General features: G+C 42.5%; 1 protein-coding gene across 3 annotated transcripts in view; it reads right to left on the reverse strand.

The window, feature by feature from the left end:
* The window catches only part of MFSD8 (major facilitator superfamily domain containing 8), a 29,327-nt gene that overhangs the window by 13,077 nt on the left and 3,567 nt on the right, over nt 1-12,683 (reverse strand). For 2 of the 3 annotated variants that reach the window (XM_027854558.1, XM_027854556.1), the window contains exons 2-7: nt 9,646-9,737; nt 8,075-8,118; nt 6,647-6,887; nt 5,033-5,146; nt 4,447-4,591; nt 986-1,041 (exon numbers count right to left, since the gene is read on the reverse strand). In XM_027854558.1, the coding sequence (XP_027710359.1) occupies nt 986-1,041; nt 4,447-4,591; nt 5,033-5,146; nt 6,647-6,887; nt 8,075-8,118; nt 9,646-9,737 (692 nt within the window). Of the gene's footprint in view, nt 1-985; nt 1,042-4,446; nt 4,592-5,032; nt 5,147-6,646; nt 6,888-8,074; nt 8,119-9,645; nt 9,738-12,137; nt 12,410-12,683 lie in introns of those variants that run through there. The other variant, XM_027854557.1, reaches the window with a different exon arrangement.

Genomic DNA, 12,683 nt, shown 5'->3' on the forward strand with positions numbered 1-12,683 from the left:
GTTTTGCATAACTGCACGTATATAACCTATATTTAGTTGCTTGCCTTATCAATGAGGGTGGGTGGGAAGGGAAGAAGGGAGAAAATTTGAAACCCAAAGTTTTAAAAATACATGTTTAAAAAAAATGTTTTCACATGCAACTGGGAAATAAGAAATACAGGAAATGGGGTACAGAGATCTATCCTGCCCTACAGGAAAATAGAAGGGGAAGGGGATAAGAGAAGAGGGTGAGAGATAGAAGGGAAGGCAGACTAGGGGAAGGGGTATTCAGAATGCATGCTATCTTGGGGTGGGGGGAGGGGCGAGATAGGGTGAAAATTTGGAACTCAAAATCTTGTGGAAGTAAATGCTGAAAACAAAAAAATAAATAAAAATTAAAAAAATTTAAAAATTTAAAAAAGCAAATGACTGACTGCCTGAAGCATGGTGACATGAAAAAAAAATACCAATGAAGTCATCCTGAGCAGTTTTTGATGCCAGTCAGGACAACTTACTCTGTGAAAATAGGGCTAGTGGATTTGGGCAAATCAATCCATCAATCGATCTAACAAAGACAAAATGAAAGCATTTCTGCTGCAAGGAGCTAACAGGTGAATCAAGGGAAACAACACACATAAATCAGAGAACAGAAAAGCATACAGAACATAAAGAAATTTCAGGAATGACAGCAGGAGCTGATGGAGGAGCACCAGGAGGGTCTCCTGGAGGAGGTGGTACCTGCCCTGAGCTTTAAAGGGAGATGGGACTTGAGGAGTGGGGCCAACTGGCTGCAGGGCCCTTTTCACTTGTGAACAGCAGGGAGTTTACACGGCTTGGGAGGCCGCCAACCACAACTTCTTCCTCATCAGCGTCCCAAAGGTTCACCCCCAGAGATCCAATGTGTTTTAATTAGAAGTAAAATGGAGATGAGTGCCGGACAGCCAAGGGTCATTAGCAACACTTAATAATTGCAATTCAATAAACTCTTAAATAAATCCAATAGTACCTTCGTCAAAATTAACGCTTTTACACTGTCTTCCTGAATCATCCACACGATGTTCCCTTGAAAATAAAAAAATGCAGCATGTTATTGCACAGCACAATCATCACAGCACTCATTTCGTGGTGCAGCTCATATAAATTTCTTTACATTCCTAACCTATTATTTCATCAGTGCAGGAAATGTAAGTAATGCTGAAAACAGTTTATTTCCTAAAGAATACCATGACAATATGTTGGGAAACGGCCCAAGCTCCTTGTGGGTGCGCAGAGACAATGGATATAATCGTTTGTACACCACCGCCAATTAGATCAGTCAATGAAAGTTTAATTACTGATAACTTACTGATAACTGATTTCCACTCAACATCATGTTTTCCCCCACTATAAAAAAGCACATTACAGGGGTTCTTAACCTTTTTTGTCTCATGGATCTCTTTGCCAGGCTAGGCAAGCCTAGAAAACTGAAGTGAAAATAATCTTTTAGGATCAGTGAGGTGGGGTAGTGGATAGAGTACCAGCCCTGGAGTCAGGAGGACCTGAGTTCAAATCCGGCCTCAGACATAAAACAATCACTAGCTGTGACTGTCACTTAACCCCATTGCCTAGCAAAAAAACAAACAAACAAGAAGAAAATAATCTTTTAAAATGCATTGAATAAAATACATAGGGATTATAAAGGAAACTAAAATACTGAAATGTAGTTATTAAAAAAAAGTTTATGGATCCCAGGTTAAGAGCTCTAGCACATTCAATTCACACAACAGAATTATCTTCTGAGTTGTCTGTTGTCTTTTAAAGTAGACTATAAATGATTTTAGAATCCATGAATAAATATAAAATAAAGATAACTATTTTACATGTCATGCACAGCACCCTCACTGACCAATTTAGATTTTTAAAGGATCTATAGAGAACATGGAAGAAAGGATAAATAAGAGGTCAAATATAAAAACGGGTCACTGTCCTGTAGGAGTGATGTCAGGTCTGCCAAAACTCAGAATAAGCTGAGGCTAATGAGTGCTAAGACTGTTGTTTTGTGCTAAGTGTTAAGAGTTTGTTATTTTGAGAAACCTAATTGTTGTCCAATCATTTCAGTTGTGTCTGACTCTTTGACCCACCTGGGGTTTTCTTGGCAAAGGTACTGGAGTGGTTTTGCCATTTCCTTCTCCAGGTCATTTTACAAATGAGGAAACTGAGGCAAATAGGATTAAGTGACTTGCCCAGGGTCACACAGACTGAGGCTGGATTTGAATTCAAGAAGAGGGGTCTTCCTGACTTCAGGCCCAATGTGTCATCTAGTTACCCTTAAGGAATCTATACTGGGGGAAAATTAGAGGATAAAAGAAGAGACAGGAATAATACTTAGGCTCGATGGGACAATGATAAGGAATGATGGAGAAAAAGCAGAATTATTCAACTCATTCTTTCTGTTAACTCTGCTAAGGATAATGATCACTGGACTATAAAGGACAAAAATAGCAAACATGGGACTGCCATAAAAGATGAGTAGGGAGATAAAGAGAGCACCCAGCTTTAAAGAACTGAACTTGCCCAGCCCAGAACAAAGCTGATGTGACTGTGGACATAAGGAATTTTCAAAAGATATCAAAAGATAACAGAGAATTATTATTATGGCAGAGCAAAGGAAAAGCAGGCAAGTGCAAACATTATAAGCTCAGGAGCTTGACTTTGATTCTTGGCAAAATTCTACAGGGCAACCAAAGGAAGTCAGCGAGTGGGGCTTCAGGATGGGGACATCAGGCCAAACTATACCCTCACGCTTTCCGACAGATCACAGGAGTGCTGTAGATATATGTTACCCAAGTTTAAGAAATCACCTGACAAATGTCTTGTGCAATCTTTAAATGTGTAAGTGTAAGACAGGTGATTTATGCGTCTGGAACTGGCTGAATGGATGAATCATTAACTCTGCTGACTGCTGAAGGGGCCCGTCCGTGGTTTTGGTTATCTAATATTTTTAATCAATAAATTAGCTAAAGGCAGAGATGGCATACCTATCAGATTTGCAAATGACACAACAAAGCAGGAAGGATGCCTTCCATCCTAGACTTTGGCATCAGGAGCCAAAAAGATCCTGAAAGGTGAGAAGGCTGGGCCAAATCTAGAAAGATGAAATTTGATGGGGCGAAAATATAGTTTTAAAGTAGAGATCAAAAACGTCCATTGTTTGTAAAAATGCACAGAAGAGAACAGAGTTCAGAAGAAAATACAGATAAGTAGGATGGTTATGAAATGAATTAGTGTGTGGAATTTACCTAGATACATAAAAAGAAAAAGCAAGCAGTATGAAATAGATATATGCTTTCGTGTACAACTCCTTTTGTGAGTGTTCTGTTGTATACATGGAAATAATCCTTTCTTACGTTCCAAATTAAAAAAAAAATTTAAGAATCATCTTTCCAACTCCAGGATACAGGAGTACTTCATCTGAAAAAGATCTGGAGGTCTTAGTGCACTGCAAGCAATGATAGCTAAAAGGTAACGTATCTGATGCCACCTGGAGAAAGCCAGTGTTTAGGAGTAGGGAAACGAGAGTCATGCCATCCTCTGCCGCAGTCAGACACAGGGTATTGTGTTCAGCTCCTGGTGCCGTATTTTAGGAAAAACACAGACAAGTAGGAGACTATTCAAGGGAGGGTGACCAGGAGAGTAAAGCATCTCAATCTCTCATCACTTGTGGATGAAATTTAGGAACCTGAGACACTTAAGTGTGGAGGAGAGAAGACAAAGTGGGATTACAACAGTTCTGCAGCTTGGCCCCAAAGGGCAGAGCCAGGACAACGGGTAGAAGGGGCAGAGGAAGATGAGGGTCTGTAAGCACTCTCCCAGGCTGGAACATGAGACTCGGGGGAGGGGGGGGCCCTCCAATCCAGTGACTGCCTCCCTCCCAGAGAAGCTGTGAGGCCTACATCTGAGCCACTTCCCTCCCAACCCCCAGCCCAGTGCAGTACAAAGAACACGGGTGTCATGCCAGCTGTGGCACTAAGGGTCTCTCAGAACCTTCCTTTCCTCATGTATACACTGGCAGCTATCAACAAAAACAACTCACCCTTCTACAGTAGCACGGGGAGTACTTTCCCTGCAATGACACTATGAGGCAGGAATGAATTACACAGATCTGGAAACTGAGGCTGAGAACTAATGTGACCTAACACAAGCCTGAAGCAGCCCTGGAACCCAAGTCTCAATTCCAAGCCGAGCTCATCCTCTACTGCGTCAAACACTACCTGCCTAACCTCACAGCGCCGTCCTGAGAAGCAAATGAGATGATGTGTGTAAAGCGCCTGATAATGGAGCCGCAACAAGCTGCGTGTGTGCTGGACAAAGGAGAAGAGAAGAACGTGGACGAGGTGGAGCTGAAAGCCACACGAGAACACGCCCCATCAGCCGTGGCAGAGCACCCCCACACCACAACCACCAGCACGAGGGCATCCACTCAATTACCTTAACATAGCAAAGATCAAGACAATATTGACAACTCCCAAAAGTGCGCCGAGCAGAACGGGGGCCGTGTACATGTTCACCTGCAGGTCAATGGCTTGCCACGTCACGCCCTTTTCTCCAATCAGAGCAAAACATGTCTGAAAAACTTAGCACAGTAAAAAAGATGCTACTGGATGACTCATGTACGCTAGACTGGTAACGTGAAAAGGGACAGGGTCAAAACGGAGAAGCCGATTTCTGTATTCTGATCTGACTCTATCAAATAAGACACATGGCAGGAAGGAAGAATACAGGCACCTCCCAAAGTGGTAAGAAAGCAGGGTCAAAAAGAAAGCAGGCAAAGGCTAGTCATACACAATCAGGGAATTAAGTTTCTAATGAACGTGTAAAAACAACAGAAAATGTGAAGGGTTAGGATGCTGAATGGTTTTTCTTTAGATGGCACGTTAAAAAAAAATCCAATTTCTCATCAGTCAGCCACTGGACTTCATTTAACACAGCTGACAGAGGTGGCAGTCATCCTAACTTAGCGGCAGACAAAGACTTTGTTGCTTCTCCTCCCTCCAAATGCAGAACTGACGCCTACCTGGACCCAGGATAAAGCCCAAGGCCTGAGCGGCGCTGGTGTTCGCCATGGCACCGGTTCTTTCTTGCAGGGAAGTAGCACCAGCAATATAAGATCTAACTACTGCTGCATTTCCTTTAAAAAAGAAAAGAAAAAAATAAGAATCCAAATGAAAAGAAAGTTATCTTCCACTTGATAAAATTCATTTTAACGGAGTGTTCTATAAAAAGGGAAGTTACAGTAAAGGGCATACTGGATGTTACCTATTTATGTCCACAAAAACTGCTCAAGATGCACACACTGAGGTGCCACCACATCAAGTGGGTTAAGATTTCAAAACATTATTATTCTCTGAGCTTCACTGCATTCCCTTTCACTAATGTGAACGTGGAATTTTAGTACAAGATTAATTATTTTAAAATTAGACCAACACCAAACAATCCTTTTTCTGTTCATCCGATATTTACTGAGCGTGCACTGTATGAATGGTAAGGTACTAGCGGCTACAACAAATGCCCAAGTAGGTAAACCTTACACAAATACACAAATCTAAGTCACTACTACATATCCTGCCTCTAGAAGCTTTAATCTAAAAAACGGGAAAAAAAAACCAAACACCATAATTCCAATGAGCACTCATTGAGTGTCTGCCATGAGCTTCAACACTGGGCTATTCAGGGATACAAAATCTGCAAAAGACAAAATCTCTATCCCTGAGAAGCTTATAAGCTAGTTGGAAAAAAAGACATGCACATAAAACAGCCTTCACTATATAAAGAAGCGGGAGAAGGGCCGAGAACTGAAGCTGGGTCTCGGAGGATGAAGAAAAAGAGGAGAGACAATTCCAAGAAGAAAGAACAGCACAAGCCCAGAGATGGGAATGAGCATCCTCTACGGAGGGAACAGGGAAAGAACAGAAGGATTGCAGAAAACTAAGGAAAAACTTCACAGTCTGTCAGACAGAATGTGATTGGGTTGGAATACTGCTGTGGTGTAGGAAATGACGAGCTGGTTGATTTAGAAAAACATGGAAAGACTTGGGACTTGTGAAGGAAGATGCTGTCCACCTTCACAGAAACAGATGACAAGCGGAAATAAGCATAGTACAGCCTTACATATATGTGCACGGATGCACATACGTGCATGTTTACAGACATCTATGTATATACCAAAGTGTGTATGTGTATATCTATATCTACCTATATCTGAGCCTCACTGTAGCCTTCTTTGGGGGGAGGGGGAAAATAAAGTAAAGAGTGCACAGCAGAACAAAAGAAGGCAAAGAAAAGCTGAGTAGCTCTGACAACAATGTGTGGCATTACTATATAGCTTTTCTTGAAATGGAAATTTAACGTTTTATATTGAATCCTCTCTTATGTTCTACCGTGTACATGGCAATGTTTTTTTTTTCTTTTCTTAGTTTGCATTTAAGTTTAAAATAAAATAAAATTACAAACTTTAAAAAAAGAGAGCAGGGAGGTGACTGCCCTGGCTGGACAAGCAGCTCTGTGTTGAAGACTCCCTGGAGTTAAAGTCTGATGGGTCAGACAGGGACAAATTACGGAGGGGCTTAAATGTCAAAGTTAAGTCTAGACTGGACAAATAGAAAGACAGACATACGAACAAATATATTACCTGCTCCAAATCCCACAAGAGCACGAGCAGCCAACATGTAGTATTTATTGTGGGAGGGAGGTACGTGGACGTAAGCATAGAGGCAGTTGGCAGCCGAGGAAATGAAGATTGAGATCACAAGAGGTTCTTTCCTCGGCCTGAAATTAGACCATATGCCAAATATAGGTGAAGCTGCCATTTGGCCAATACTGTAAGAAGCAATAATCCAACCCAAAAAACTTGCATCTGCAGTCGGATCAATCTGCAAATAGAAAACAACCCATTAAGAAGCTATTTTTTTCCTTAATCTCAAATCTAAAACCTAAACCTTGTCAGAGCAGAAAGACAGAGCTGGACTTAGGAAGATCTGGGTCCAAATCTCAACTCGGTCACCTACTAGATGTGTGACCCTAAGAAAATCCCTCAATCCCTTTCTGGCTGAGCTTCCCATCTGTAAAATGAGGATAACAGCCCCATCACATTTACCTCACAGGGTGGGTGGAAAGCAAAGGGGATGATGATCACAAACTGCCTTATAAACCTTAAAGCACTACATAAACGTTGATTATTATAATTATTATTTTCTGATCATGAAATAATATTAAAAAATGAAAAGTCACTGTGCGGCAATAGGATGCCGAGCCCTTTGACTTCTGGGAGCTCTAAAAGCCACAAGAGTAAAATCGGATGGACTTTTCAACGTAGTGCTGGCCACCCAAAACACAACGGTCAGGAAGCCTGGTCTTTTAAGGTACACATAGTAATGTCAAGCAACGTAAGCAGTTAAAGAAAAGAGACACATAACGAATGAGACCAGGGAATTCTGGATGAATTAAAGTACTTGTTACAATTTCAGGCAGTGAAGCAGTTATCAGAAATGCATATGATTAAAAAGTAGGCTTTATAGAGATACGTAAGGCATACAGAAACTTCTCACTCTACAAGCCTTACTACAGATCGTACACATACAGTCTGGGCCTGGGCATAGTTTGATAAGGTCAGAGAAGAAAACAATGGAAATGATAACAAGATTAGGAAATGGTCCCTCCCTAGAAAAGTCTGGAAAATTTAACCTGAGAAAGAGACTGAGGGTTTAAGCCAACAGTGATCTTCAAAAACACAGTAGACTATACAAAGAGGTAATATACAAAACCAGAGGAATTACAGAAACTTAAGGACACAGGTCACATCATTAGTACGAACTTCCTGAATCTTAGGAATGTTATGCACGAGAACAATTTAAAAAGTGAGATCACTGAAATTCCCTTACATAAGTGATTATACAATTTCACAAACACTGATTAATTCAACACATTTATTAAGTGCCAACTCAGTGCACGGCACTGAACGAGGAAGGCACTCGGGACACAAAATGCCATCTCTCTGGTCACTGATATGCTCATTCTAACAATCCGTGTAACAGCAGGAAGCGAGTGAAGACTTACAAACCTTTTGGAGGTATGGCCATACTGACATAATTACAATCGAAAAGCCTGTGAAAGGTGAACAAAAAGCCAGTCATTTTATAGTTCCAGTTTCAACACTTTCCTTCAAATACAGTACACAGCACTACAGACTCGAAGTATCATCATGAACCTTCTCCACTGAACTTCTGTTCTCAGGGCAGCGAGGGGACCACGGGGGCTCACAAAAGCTATGCCCATGGCAAGCAGGATGTCTTAAAGAAACAAAAGAGGAAAAAGCTGTCCCCACTGGCTCCTGCTGCTAAACAATGGAGGAAAACACCTCCCCTGGCTTGTAGATCTTAAAAACTTATGTGGAACATAGTGCTGGAAACGCTGCTGATTTTTGTGGAATGCAGTATAACAGAAATTAGGCTTAAACCAACATCTTAAATCATATTCTACAACAAATTCAAAAAGGCTAGGTGCCTTAATTATTAAAGATCACACCATTAAAAAAATTAGAAGAGAAGTAGATCATGTAAGTTTTTCACAGCTATGGGTTGGGGATGAACTCTTAATCAAATAGGGGATAGAAGTAGTTACAAAAGAGATCATTTTGATTATATGAAATTGAAAAGCTTCTAGACAAAGAAAATTAATTCATCTAGGATAGGAAGGGAAGCAGTTAACCGGAAAAACCCAACGACTCTGGGTCAAATATCTCTAGAAAGGGTTTGAGTTACAAACTAAATAGAAAAGACCCAAGGCAGTATAAAAACAAACATAAAAATTAATGTAAAAATAAGTTTGTTGGATTATTGGGCATTCTTTTTACTTTTAGCTTTACCTGAAATCTGATATTCACACATTGCTGTTTGGAACACAGAACAGACTAACAAGACAGAAGAAGGGATTCTTTGTTCCCGAACAGAAAAATGGACAGGCAGCGCTGAGCTGACACCGCTGGCTCCCCAGGCCTGCGAAGCTGCCCCATCTCACCTCACCGCTGCCTCTGAGGAGCCTGGTTTTCTCCATGACTCAAGTACCACCTTCTGCAGGAAGCCGCCTTTCCTGACTCTTCGTGTATCCCACCCTCCCCTCCCCAAGTCTTTTCTGCCCAAAGGGCCTTGTGCTCATTCTGTCTATTACTGCTATACTTGGGAGTGTATAAGCTATCTCCCTCATCAGGGAAGCCAGAGACCATCTCCTTGTAGTCCTTGTAGCTCAGAGCTTAGCACAAAAAAAAGGCCAGTACTTACACAGCACAGTAAGGTTTGCACAGCATTTTCTAGATGTTATCTCATTTGATTAGCAAATACTTTGTCAATTGATTGTCTAAGGCAGTCCTTAGTGAAGGCATCAGAATTACACAAGACCACTGAAAGAGGTTACAGTGGGACCCCCCCCACCCCCAATCCTTTAAAAGTGGTCAGTCCTAATACTGTCCTTCCATTTTCACGCACATTTAATATTATGGTTATATACTGGCATTACTCCTAATTGATATTTTGGTCAGAGACAAAAATTCATTCACCACCTAAGCCATAGCAGAAAAAGGTCACAAAGGTCACAGGCCTTGATTTGTTTCCTTCCTTCCCATCCCCCAATACTCACCTACACTACTGAGAAACATAGTGAGATACAGGATGCGAATGGAACGCCACCGACTCCTATAATGCTCTTCGGTTTCTACAACATCCCGCTGGCTAGATTTGTAGAAAAATGAGAACGTAACATTTATGTAAAGTAACGAACAAATATAGACCAGTATGTAAGGTGGGGAGGAGGGGATTCAAACACAAGAGAAACAATGAGGAAATGTCTGTCAACAGAGGCGAGGCGGGTGGATTAGATGTTCCTGACAGCCCATTCCAGGCCCGACGTCTACCAGCCCAGGAAAAGCATTCTAACTCCACAGGCAGAGGAGGAAATCGTTAATTTAGATGCATCCTACAGGTCCTTCTAGGAACAAACCTTACTTTTTGAAATTCAGGTTAACAACAACAGGACATCTATTTGTCTCGCTAACGGGAAACATTGGAAAAGCACTAATATTTTATCAAAGTAACTTACAAAAAATGCTGACGCTCATCAGGTTGCCAAATATATCTAACAGTAACACGCTATTGGTGTCTTCATATAAACTAAAGAAATTCTACTTTCCTCAAGGTGAAAGCGTTTTGTGACTATTAACGTACCAAGGTTCTTCGTCAAACAGAAAGGGTAAAACATTATAAAAGTGATTAAAACGTATAGGAACCACCAGCAGGTGGCAGAAAATTAATAGCTTGGGCTCTGAAACCTCTGGGTCGGTTGTGAGTCAATGGGGCTGTATACCAGAGGCAGCTTAAGAGGCTTCCAGGGAAGGCTGATCATGTTCCCCAGGGCAATTTCAGAGGACAGCAGGGAGAAGGTGCAGAATGTCTGCTCTTACTCCAATGTGCCTTGCTACAGACTCAATTCTTCCCTGGAACATGACAGTTGAACAGAACTGATGGGAGGAATTTCCGTATCAGGAACCATGAAATCACAGCCCCAGACTTAGGATCCCAGAGAAGTACTGGGAGTAGCTTGTGTGTGCATCCTTCACACACGTCTATTTGGTAGCACTGCTCCCAAGTGAGTATCTCTCCTCTGCTGGGCCCAGAGCCATTACATACTTTTAATGATGACCTGGGAGCCTCTACAGATGGCATGCTTATCAAACACGAAACTGGGAGAGATAAGAAATTCATAGTTGGAACTGGGGCCCGGCTCAGAGACATCTCTAGAGGATCTTGACAAGATAGAAGTATCAGTGAAATCCAGTAAGATAAAATTCAATATGAAAAACGTGATGTAACTGTGTGAAAAAAAATCCCAAGGCACAAATACAGGGCAACATTCATGTGAATAACATCTAGGGAGAACATCTGAGGGAACCGTAAGCTTGATGGGAAGCAGGAGTGTGGGGCTGCAGGCAACAAAGCTAAATCTAGTTTTTCTGGGGACCTGGGATTTCATCAATGTAGGCAATTGCTGATGTAAAAATGAGTTCTGCTGAGAGAGATCCACGCAGATCAGCAATCTCAAACAGTCACCCACCAATGTACCGTCCTACGGAGCTGCCTGGGGGCCCGGAGAGGCAGGTCACACAGCCAGAACGAGTCAGCAGCAGGCTCTGAAGGGCGGTCTTTGAGGCTTCAAGGCTGACAACTTCCAAGGCTCATTATGTAAGACGAGGGAAACTGGAGTCTCACTAAATGTGGGCCCTGGTTAGACCACACCTGGAACATGACACTGCAGTTCAAGGTGCCACATTTTTGGGATCAAGTTTACAAAGCCCTTTTCTCATAACAAGCCTAAGGACACAAGGGGCTCCTGGTGAGGAAGCTCCTTCCACCTTGCTTGGGGTCAGCCACCCTTCTACCACTCAAGGGCCTCGGAGGCTACTTCTCCAGATCACCCAGGCAAGGTGTCCTCTAGAAAAGTCTGACTTAGGAGCAAATCTGAGCTGGGATACAAAGCCAAGTCTCCTAACTTTTACTACACCACAATGGAAGTTGTCATCCAGAGGAGAGCACCTAAGCTGGGGAGGGGGTCTCAGAACTGTGGCAGGTGCAGTAGTTAAACAAGTCAGAAAACCTGAGAGGAGAAAATGGGAGGAGAGTGGAAGGAGGAGAATTTTTTTTTTTTTTTTTTTTTGGCTAGGCAACAGGGTTAGGTGACTTGCCCAGGGTCACATAGCTAGTATCAAGTGTCTGAAGCCATATTTGAACTCAGGTCCTCCTGACTCCGAGGCCGGAGCTCTACCCACAGCACTACCTAGCTGCCCCTAAAGGAGAATTTCTGTTTGGAGCCCAAGGATGTTGTCTGAAGCAATGTGCGAACACTACAAAAGTTAGCCCATTTATTAAATGCCTACTATGTGTCTGACCCTAAACTAACCCCAAGAGATACAAAGAAATAAATGAAACAATAATTTAGATTCTATTAATGGAAACAATTTGTATAAAAATAAGTACATAAACACTAGATAACTTTCAGGGGAGGCACACTGCAGAGTTTCTGCTCAGGTATGTGACAGACCAGGGGACCTCTGTTTCGCCTCTATGACGGAGCCTTACATCTGGAGTCAGACGACCTGGGGTTGAATCTGGGCTCTCCTCTCCCCACCTGGGTCACCTCATTCAAGGTTACTCTTTAGGCCTCTGTTTATTTATCTGTAACAAGAGGATATTATAAGAAATAGGTCTCTACAGGTGACCTCTGGTCTAATATCAAGCAGCTTCAAGTAAACAGGTGAAAAAGAGACAAACAAATACCATACAGCAGCAGCCAAGCCTCCTGGATCCTACCTCTTCTATCTGTGCCACCACAACTGAGGGCCTCATGCCCTCTCAGGTGGGCCACTGCAGCAGCCTCCTAAGCTCTGCTGGGTCCAGGCTCTGCTCTCTCCCCTCTATTCCACCCTCCCCACAGCCAGTGAACTTCCTAAAGCACAGGTCTGACCGTGCCATTGGCATCAAACCCAAAGGGAAGCTTGGACATGGGGTAAAAGGCTTGAAAAGCCAAGCAGGAGGTTGCCTTTCATCCCAGAAGTCAAACTGGTCTTCTTCATGCTCATCACACATGCCACACCCCTGTTTTTCTGCAAACCGCAGGCTCCCCCT

Source organism: Vombatus ursinus, unplaced genomic scaffold (assembly GCF_900497805.2).
Source record: "Vombatus ursinus unplaced genomic scaffold, bare-nosed wombat genome assembly UNPS02010461.1, whole genome shotgun sequence".
Classification (NCBI taxonomy): domain Eukaryota; kingdom Metazoa; phylum Chordata; class Mammalia; order Diprotodontia; family Vombatidae; genus Vombatus; species Vombatus ursinus.